The sequence below is a fragment of the Crocuta crocuta genome, unplaced genomic scaffold, assembly GCF_008692635.1.
Source record: "Crocuta crocuta isolate KB4526 unplaced genomic scaffold, BGI_CrCroc_1.0 scaffold123, whole genome shotgun sequence".
Taxonomy (NCBI): domain Eukaryota; kingdom Metazoa; phylum Chordata; class Mammalia; order Carnivora; family Hyaenidae; genus Crocuta; species Crocuta crocuta.
In genome coordinates, this window is record NW_027528865.1 from 591,535 (window position 1) to 601,812 (window position 10,278).

The 10,278-nt window shown below is 61.5% G+C and overlaps 1 protein-coding gene across 1 annotated transcript in view; it reads left to right on the plus strand.

The window, feature by feature from the left end:
* The window catches only part of LOC144225119 (phosphatase and actin regulator 3-like), a 47,557-nt gene that overhangs the window by 6,840 nt on the left and 30,439 nt on the right, over positions 1–10,278 (plus strand). Inside the window, exons 4-5 of the mRNA XM_077756285.1 lie at positions 1,357–1,434; positions 8,203–8,385. Of these exons, the coding sequence (XP_077612411.1) occupies positions 1,357–1,434; positions 8,203–8,385 (261 nt within the window). The remainder of the gene's footprint in view (positions 1–1,356; positions 1,435–8,202; positions 8,386–10,278) is intronic.

A 10,278-nucleotide genomic window follows, 5' to 3' on the forward strand; every position in this document is an offset into this window, starting at 1 on the left:
GGGGCGGTCCCGTGGCTCTTTGGACCTCCACCCCGATTCTGCTCACCCGTCGGTTAGGCTGGACGGCAGCCCCTCTACTCACACCTCCCAAAGTCAATTTCTCAGTTTGGTGCCTACTTCCGGCCCCTGGAAACTGGATGGGAAATTGGACTAAGAAAGGAACGTATGCTCCCTTTGCCAGAAAATGTCTTCCTCCTGGTATGTTAGGCTTTCCCTGTTCTTCCTCAGCTCTCGGTGTAAAGGCCCTGAGGGAGGCTGGCCCGGACATTCCGGCACAGCCTGGGCTTCCCAGAGCCCTGGCCCCCGTTCTCTGGTTCTGGGTCATTCCCCGCTCCCAGGTGTAGATGCTTCTCATCCGGCTTCCCCAGCGCAGCCCGCCCCTCAGGCAGAGGCCTTTCCTGTCCGGCTCCCCCGTGCCTGCACCACGTAGGTGCTCAGTTAATGCTTTATTAGTTTTAAGCGTTTCAGCAACTCTTACCTCTGCTGGCTCCCACTCCAGCCCTGGAGGGAGGGGGGCTGAACTGTTTCTGCTCCCCAGGGACACCCCAGCACGTGCTCAGTAAGTATTTTTGGCTAATGAACTTGCTTGTCCTTACCTGTTTGTCCTCTGCTGCTGGTCTTTGAGCTCCGAGGGGAGAGGCTGGCTCTGGTCGGTGCCCCCCACGGCAGCCCTCACTGAGTGACCCGTGGGCCCTCTGGGATCAGGCTTATTAGCCGGCAGTTTACACCTTTCAAAGAAGGGGTCCGAGGAATTGCGTGGAGTCATATTTGTAAATTGAGTTCTAACTGTAGGCAGTTTTCTCGACGGGTGAAGGAAAGGAGACTGGCAAGCAGAGAGAGCCCCCTGCCTCGCGCAGAGGGGTGAGAGAGAGCTGGCACCCTGGCAGCGGGGGTGGGGTCCGGCCCCTCCCTCCCCGTTTTGGTGACTTCTCTGAAAGCTTTAAAACCTGGGGTTTTCTTGGAGGAACTTCTGGGGAGGCGGGGGCCACAGAGGCCCGCGTTCTGGCCGGAGCTCAAGAGCTGCCAGGGTGTTTGGAGGGAAAGGTAATAAGGCCCGCAGGAGAGTGTCTCTGGGTGTTGGGGGAGTGGAGGGGATGCAGTCCTGGGCTGGTGAGTTGGGGAGCCTCTGGCGGAGGGTGGGAAAGGCGCTGCTTTGCAGATGAATCACAGAAATCATTGTCTTGAACAGTGCGCTCCATGCGCTCCCATCCACCGTGCGCCTTGTGAATGGGCAACGCTCAGCAGGCTGGGTAGTAGGAAAGCGTGGACTTCCCCAATGGTGCCCCCCACCCCCCCGCCCGGAGACCCCCCCGCCTGTGCCCTTGCCCGTGACTCACCGGGCTGTTTGTTGTGCAGCGCTGGAGAAGAAGATGGCCGGCAGGCAAGGTCGGGAGGAGCTCATCAAGAAAGGTCTGCTGGAGATGATGGAGCGCGGTAAGTGGGGCCGCAACCGCGGCAGGCGCTGGGCCGGGGCTTGCAAAGGTCAGGGTGGAATGGTAATCTGGGATGCGGGGGCTGGCCCCGAAGGGGGCCGTTCGCCGTCGGGTCCCTCCGTGAGGTTACGGGGCCACCTCTGCATGGCGCCCGGAGCTGACGCCTCGGGGCCACGTCGAGCGGCTTCCTGCCCTGGCTGGGCACTGGCCGGGCCACTGCCGTGTCCCGATTCCCCCAGAGTGGCAGCATTGGCTTCGGTTTCGCCTGTTCACATCCTCGTTCTTGATTCAGGCACGTTGTTTGTACTCCCACTGCCGTCTAGTACCGCTGCCCGTCCTTGTGAGGCATGGACGGCATTCCGGGCGCTGCGCGTCCTCGCCCCCACCCCTTCACAGCACCCCAGCCCCCGCAGTGCTTGGACACTGTTCACGCTCTGCCCCGGTGCCCTCACCACGGTGGTGTCTGTGTGGCCACCTCTGCGTCCTTGAGAAACACCATCTGTTGAGGCTCTCAGTTCATTCAGGATACTCTTGACCTCCCTGCCCGGTCCTGCGCTCTTGGTGATGGCGAGGCTCCGGACCCAGGGCCTGATGCACACCTGAGTCCGCCTTCTCTGAGACTCCGGTGCCGGCCTCGTGGCCGCTGGGAGCTCTCTCTGGAGCCAAACCAAGCTCGTGGCTCCTGATTGAAGGGCCCTGGCCTCAGGGAGCAGCTCCCTGAGAGCACGAGGCGCCCCTGCGCCCTTCCTGGCTGAGGTCCCAGCAGCGTGTTTGTCGTTTGGCCCAGGAATCAGGCCCAGGAAGGGACCTTGCAAAGCGAGGGGCTCCAGAGGTGTACCAGGCTCTGCCCCCGGCCGGCTGGTGTTCTCAAACCCATTCTAGTCTTCGACCTCATGTCTCTTCTTCAGCTTCTAGGCATGAAGTTTTTTTTTTTTTTTTTTTTTTTTAAAGAGTGCGAGCAGGGGAGGGGGAGAGATGGAGACAGAATCTGAAGCAGGCTTCAGGCTCTGAGCTCGAACTCACAAACCATGAGATCATGACCTGAGCTGAAGTTGAACACTTAACCGACTGAGCCCCCCCAGGCACCCCTGAAATAGTTTTTTTTAAGTTTATTTATTTTGAGAGAGAAAGGGAGAGAGAGAAACCCAAGCAGGCTCTGCACCGTCAGCTCAGAGCCTGATGCCGGGCTCGATCCATGAGATGATGACCTGAGCTGAAATCAAGAGTCAGATGCTCAACCCACTGAGCCCTCCGCGTGTCCCAAGAGTGAAATATTTTGGTGATGCCATCTTCGTGGGAAATCCACACAGTGGATTGCTTACAGTTGACGATCTAACTTGCATGTAAGAGGGGAGCTCAGTACCCAGTCCCACGAGGTTCAGAGGTCAAATGCTTTGACTCTCGGATTTGGGGAGATGTCCCTGTTGATAGAAATCTGGACTGTTAGTCTGGATGGGACACAACAGCCCCAAATTCTGCATTTTGCATGTGTTTCCGCTGAACCTTCCTCTGGATCTTGGGGAAGGGGGAAGGAAAATGAAAACAGACCTAAGGCCTGTGTACCATCTATCACAGAAAATACTGTCGCTGGTGAATGAAAAGTCAATAGAGAGGTGGGTTTGATTCCTGTCAGGAAAATAAAGGGGTGAGAGCAAAATCCAAGGGGAGTCCCCCAAAAGAGCAGTCTGCCCCTCCTCCTCTCTGGGTCTTTGTTAAACAGTTTTGTCTGATGGACTGACGGGCCATATGGAGCAGGCGGTGTCTGGCTTTGGCCCCTGGCATGTCGTCTGCCAGCCCCCCCTTCAGATCACACTTTGTCTTGCTGAGTGATTCTGAACTGGGGGCCGGGTGGGTCTGACACACAGTCTCCTTCCTCAGCGATTGAAACTATGCTCATTAGGTGATGCCACAGAGCTGATCCTACAGACGTGCACACGAGGTCCCCGCAGAGAGGGGCAGGGCGAGCACCCGGAGAATAGGACCCAGGCCCCGACCTGGGCAGGGGGCCACGGGGTCATGTCTGCGGCATCCCAGGGCACCAGGAGACAGGCTGGATCTGGGAGCGAGCTGCACGTTAGCACTGCCCTGGGGCCCCACAATCAGATGCCCCAGGGTGGTGGGGGGGGCTCTGTGATCAGATGCCCTGGGGGCGGGGCCCACACACCTGTGCTTCATCTTCCCTCCCCAGCTGCCTCGGGCTTTGGCCCTACTGATCCTGAGAAGCAGAGAGCGCGGGGAAGTGGGGCATATCTTCCAGTCCCGGTGGGCTTCACGGTGGAAGGGACAAGGTGGGGGGAGGTACAGGCAGGTCGGAAGTGTGGAGGGAGACCTGGATCTGACAGAGCCTCCTATCTTCCCCGCACCCCCTCAACAAAGTGAGACCCCTCCCCCCAGGGAGCGGCTGGGTGACAAAGGCACTTCTGAGTGGCCGGCTGCAGGAGCCCAGGGCAGCACAGGGCATGGGCGGAGCGGGTCTGCAGTGAGCCTGCCCAGCCTCTTGCTGAGGGGGGCATGTTAGGGTAGCAGGTGCCTCTGGGAGGCGGCCTGGGGTTGGGAGGCAGCGTGCTCTTGTGTGGAACTCTTCCCTGCATGTGCTGCAGCTCCTGAGCAGCGGGGATCTAGGATGGTGTGTGGCAGGCAGGCGGCTCCTGGGGCGCCTACTGTCCGCCCTGCACTGGGGCTCGGGCCACGCACTTGCTTAGAAGGTTGAAGTCAGGTCCTGGGCAGGCCCTGTGGGTCCCTAATTCGTCCTGGCATTGGGATGACCGGCGTTCTGCTGGGTGCTGGGGATCCTTGGTGGGGTTGTTGAGTGCCCCACCCGGGTCGGCAGCTGAGCGCTGAGCCTCCTCCCCTCCAATGGCCTCTGTCTCACGTCGGTGTGGGGGTGAGTCCCCCTCCCGGGTTCAGATGAGGGGCTCAGCGGCCACCACCTGCTCCCAGCTGCGCTGCTTGTCTGCGGCTGGAGCGCCTCCCTGTGGCTGAGCTGTACCCGGGGCTTCACACCCAGCGGGCGCCTGTGTGGTGGGTGTGGGTGACAGTGACCGAGTGGCCCAGAGAGGCCGCCACTGGCTCGCGTCACAGACTCCGCAGAGCTGCCCCAGCCCTCACACGGGGCCTTCTTCNNNNGGGCCTTCTTCGGCCGGGACACAGCCTCACACAGGCACGCGCTCCGTGTCCATCACCTGGGGGCTTGCCCACACACAGCAGTCAGCAGCATGATGGTGTGGGCTGGTCCCCAGGGTCCCCAGGAGATGGGCCTGGGTCCCTCTCTGGGTGTGTGGTTTTATGAGGCTGTCTGACCTGCCCACTCCTCATTCCTGCAAGTCTGCTCATCTGCCTGGTTGGGGGGGCCCTTCCCCCACTGTCTTCCCTGCTTTGGCCCCTCTCCTCCGACTCCTCGGTGACCAGTGAGGGCCAGCGCCATCCCGCCCCCGCCCCCCCGTCCCTAGCCCGCGGGAGCCCACACATTTCTCCCGAGTCACTTCCCTCCATCTGCCCGTGTATGTCCACGGGGCATTTGCTTCAGTAACTGGAGGAATCTCTGTTCCACCGCTGGATGGGAGAAGGAGACATTCGTGTACAGTGACCCGAGACACGCGGTTTCCTTTCTCCGGGGGGGCGGGGGGCGGGCGGCGACAAATCAGGTGCGTCTGGCCTCTACGTGGCGGGAAGCTGGGGGCAGCACGCGCGCGTTTGCTGCACGTTCCCTGTCGCCGCGGCTGCTCCGTGTATCACAGGGGGCCCACCGTGTGCCCCTCCACAGCCCCCGGGGCCAGAGCAGGCCGGCAGGGAGGGCTGGCTGAGCAGCGAGGCACGGGGGACAAGCCACCCACATCTCCGCCCCCTCCCCAGCCGGCGTTTCTAGGCAACAGCCCTGCCAGCAGCGCTATTTTAGGAACCGCAACTTTTCATTGAACGTGATTATGAACCGGAGCTCTGAGCACAGCCCAGAAAGGTCCTACAGTCCGCCGAGCTGGGGTGCAGGGGGAAGACCCTGAGTCCGTGGGTTTGGGGTGGACGGAGCCTTGGCTGGCCGGCCCCGGGCCACAGGCCTCTGGGCCCTGCGTGCGGAGCTCTGACCACTTGATTGCAGTTGTGACGATTAGGGCGAAGGTCGTCCGTCCAAACCCTTTCTAAGCAGGGGTGTCTGCGTCCATCAGCGGCGGGCAGCAGCCTCCCCTGCAGAGTTGCGCGTCTGCAGAGATGGTGCCGGGTCCCTGGTGGGCACACCTTCCCCGCGGTGCTGGCCATCCTCCGCACCCTCCGGGCCCAGTACACTAGCGGTGGAGAGACTGTCACGACTGTGTGTCAAGTACGTGTAACCTGCCCTGACCAGCATCCGAGAGAGTACGATTTTGAGCTTGAACTTGGGCTGTGTGGTGTTAACTGCCCCTGGGCGGGTGCTCTTGGCTGATGTCTGGTCTTTGCCCACATTCGGGCAGGTTGGCAAATCCGCGCTGCAGGCCTGCATCAGGCCAGGCCCAGGACCCATTTTTGCAAGGCCTTGGGTTGAGTATGGTGTTTAAACTTCAAGGGTTTTTGGAAAAACTTAAAAATATATAGACAGTATGTGCCATGTGGCCCACAGTGTCTGAAATATCAGCCGTCTCCTTTTCAGGGAGAGGCTGCTGGCCCCTCATCTAGAACCTTTGGTCGGGTGACCTGGCACGTAGATGAGACCTTCCCAGCCCCAACTGTCCACACTTCCGGCCCGGCCGGTCCCTCTGCCCCTCCCTGGGGAGAGGGCTGTGCAGCTGGGATGCCCGATGGGCAGCGGCTCTGACCTTGTCCTGTTGGGGTCACGTGGGCGCGTGGGCCCCACCAAGGGGCCTGGCCTTCAGTCTCCCTCGTCAGACCTCCTCAAAGGCAGTAAGATGCTCACAAGCGCGTGTGAAGTGGCTCCTCTTTGCCAGGTGCATTGTGTGGATGAACTGATCAATTCCCAGGTGGATGGCGTGAGGCAGGTAGTGATGTCCCCGTCTCAGAGGCGAGGGAGTGGATGCCCAGCGGCGTCTGCCAGGGGATGGGAAGCGGGGGTAGGGTGACCTTCTGTGTCTTGTCCAGTCAGGGTGCTTGGGGGTGAAGGGGAGGTTGCTGGAGGACACGAGGCAGGTAGGGAGACTGGCCGAGGCGGACAGGGCCCGACTCTGAGATCAACCCCTGCATGCCCCGCGGTGATGGGAGGCAGCTCCCCCGAGCCAGGCTGGCGTCCCCACCGTGCGCGCCCCCCACTGCAGAGAGACGTGGGGGTCATGCTGCTGCTCTGCTCTGGGGTGACCCCCCTGAACCGGCTGTGATGCCTGAGGGGGCCGCGCAGGTGGCCTGTGCATCAGTCTGTGGTCTGTGTCTCAAAAGCTGTGACAGTTAGCAGCCGGTAGCGTTCCAGCCCGGACCTGCCCTCTGGCGGCCGTGCGACCGGACCAGTCACACACCTGGGCACGAGGCCCCTCATTTTCTTTTCTTTTTTTTTTTTTTAACTTGTTTTATTTATTTCTAGGAGAGAGAGAGAGACAGCGTGAGCAGGGGAGGGTCAGAGAGAGAGGGAGTCACAGACTGAAACAGGCTCCAGGCTCTGAGCTGGCAGTCAGCACAGAGCCTGATGCAGGGCTCGAAACCACGACCTGTGAGATCATGACCTGAGCCGAAATCAAGAGTCAGATGCTTAACTGGGGCGCCTGGGTGGCTCAGGTGGTTAAGTGTCCGACTTCAGCTCAGGTCATGATCTCACAGGTCGTGGTTTCGAGCCCTGCATCAGGCTCTGTGCTGACAGCTCAGAGACTGGAGCTGCTTCGGATTCTGTGTCTCCCTCTCTCTCTGACCCTCCCCTGCTCACACTGTCTCTCTCTCTCTCTGTCTCTCTTTCTCTCTCAAAAATAAATAAAACATTAAAAAAAAAAAAAGAGTCAGATGCTTAACTGACTGAGCCCCACAGGTGCTCCAAGCCTGGGATTATGTTTTTCCGAGAAGGCCACCTGTCCGGACCTAGGAACTCCTTGCTCTGTGCCCCCTCAGCCCTNCCCCGCAGGTGCTCCAAGCCTGGGATTATGTTTTTCCGAGAAGGCCACCTGTCCGGACCTAGGAACTCCTTGCTCTGTGCCCCCTCAGCCCTGGGCCTGCAGTGGCTTGGTGTGTGAGCCAGGCCTGACTTGTTAACCCCTGTCTCCCTGGGTGGGCGCAGTCCCAGACAGGCAGTGGGGGACTGAGAAGGTTTGAGTACCAGGGACCTGATCGTGGAATGGAGGGTGCAAACGTGGATTGGTTACCGGTAGCCGTGACAATGTCCTGTGGCAGGCCCCTGCAGCATGTCGGGGCATACAGCAGCCAGGGTTTGTGGCCCTGTCTGGCTTGGCCTCTGCTCAGGGCTGCGCCGTCTGCTGCCCGCCCCCGGCCCGCTGCCCCGTGTGTCCTGGCAGCGGGGCTCGTGGGGCTTGATTGCAGAAGCGTGCAAGCACTTTTGAGGGCACGGCTGCATCAAACCTGCTGATGCTCTGTTGGTCGGAGCAAGCCGCAGGGTGGAGGCCAGCGTGGGAGCGGGCGAGGGCCGCCTGGAGGTACCGATGCGGGTGGAGGCTTTCCCGGGGTCCCACGGGCAGGCGGTGTGCAGGGGCCAGGGCGGGGGTGGGGCTGAGGCAGCACTGGGGCTGGGTGTGGAGAGGGACCCCGGGGGCGGGGCGGGGCCTGGGCCACCTCTCCCAGGAAGGCACCTCGCGTGGATGAACGCACGTAGGGAGGGGGACACGGGCCTACTGACAGCCATGCTTCCTTACAGATGCTGAGAACAAAGCGTGCGGTCCTGACGGGGGCCCCCGAGCTGCGCAGAGCGAGCCGTCCACCCCCAAGCAGGAGATGCTGACGTCCGCAGAAGCCCAGCCAGGAAGCCCGGCGGCCGCTGGGACGGACCAGTCTTCCCTGGACGCGCCGCTGCCCTCGGACCCGCCTTCTGACGATGCAGGTACCGGCTGTCACCGCGAAGGCTGAGGTCCTCGGCTCCGGCCTGGGCAGCAGCTCTGGGAGAATCCTGTCCTCGGAGGCACAGCCGTGCTCTGGGCTCTGGGCCCCCCCGTACTCTGCCGGGTGGTTGGGTTTAAACTTTGCTGGAGCGTTTTTCTCTGCTGTCCCTTCCTGAGCCTGGGACGTACGTGCCATTGGGAACTTCTGAGCAGGAACGTTCTCTCCAAGGGAGCCAGCGTCCCGTGGGAGCGTCTTTGTTGACCCCAAGACGGCAGGGCGGGATGGGGTGGAGGGACCTTCCTAGTGGCCCAAATCCTCAGCAGGTGGCTGTGTCCTCCACAGAGAATGAGCTCAGTGCCCGGCACGCGGCGGTGTGAGCGGGGGCGCCCGAGGCCGTGTTCCGCACACGCAGGGCTGCGCTCACCACCTCACCCAGGGGCGAGCTGCGTGTGTTGCTCGGAGCCTCTCTTCCCTGTTAAGTGGGAAAAGCAGTAGTTTTCGGTCAGTGTCGTTTGACGGTAACGTGCACCACGCGGAGGCCCTGGGGACGGCGGGGGCCGGGCTGGAGGTGGTGGCGGTGGTTTTCATTGACCAGTCCAGACGGGTGCCGCTGTGGACGGGGTGGGGAGGAAGGGAAGACGGAGAGGAAGACAGACATGAACCCACCGAGGGAGCTGTGGTGCTTTGAAGTATCCACCCCCTCTTCTCCTGACCCATCCGCGTTTCTACAGGAATGTTCGGGGGGACCTCACCATCAAGCTGGGGGCTTTTCCCCTCGTAAAATCACAAGCTATAAATACGTGAGGCGCGGTGTGGGGGCTGGCAGTTGAACCGTCTCCACGAGCGTGGCAGGTGGGAACTCCAGGCTGTGTGGACGGGGCTGCTGTGGTTTGGGAGTCAGGAGGGCCTCTCTTCTCTGCTGCCTTCTTCTGCCAAACAAGGCGCACGCCCACGCTTCCCACCCCGGGAAGCTAATACTGCCCCGGCCCGTGTTAGCAGGCACCTGCTAACAGGTGTGCTCTGCCGTCCCTGGGGGTGGCCAGGCCTCTCTGGTTGATGATGCGATAGGGGTTTGGGGTCTGAAGGGCTGTGACCCTTGGGACGGTCCTGGCCCTTCCTGCAGGGACCCTCTCAGCGTATGCCCGTGTCCTCGTGGCCCAAGGCATCAGATTTGCGTCAAAGCGGCGGCTGGCCTGACCCCACCTGAGCCCTGGCCTTGGCCGCCCGCACCAGCCCCCTACGGGCCCCTGGCCCTTCTCTTTGGCGGGTTCTTTCTGATGCTCAGTTCCGCCTGCTCCGTCGGCGCCTCCGCTAACCCCAGGCGCTCATTTTCTCTCCAGGTTTGGTTTGGGGATCGATTCTTGGGAGCACAGTTGGTTTGTTGGGGCCACAGATTCGTGTTAAGGACTTGCTCCTGGACGGGACGTGCTGTCGGGTCCAAATGGCGAATGTATGTGGGTCTTGTTCTCCCAGAGGGATGGGGGAAGGCGTCCGGGGGCTGGGCAGTCCAGTGCCGAACAGGCGTTGGCCAGGTAGAGCGTGAGGAAAAGAGCCTCCTGGATGGGGAAGGACATTTGCAAAGACCGAGAACAGGGTCGGCGCTCTTTCTGCACCGGGCCAGCTAGCTGCGGTTGCCTTTGTGGGTCAGAAGGTTCCTGGTGAAACCACGCGCTGCCTCAGAAGATGTGCCGGGTGCCAGCAAACCCGATGTACCAAAGCAGCCCGCAGGCTGGAGTTCGGGGCTGTGGTTGTCGAGGGCGCAGGACAGACCAGGGCACTTCTGCAGAAGTACGTGTGGCCAGAGCGGGGTACGATGGAGCGAGAGGGGCTGGGGCGGCTGGACCCCTGGGAGATGGGGCTGGAGGTGGGGCCACAGGGGATTAGTGCTGTGGGG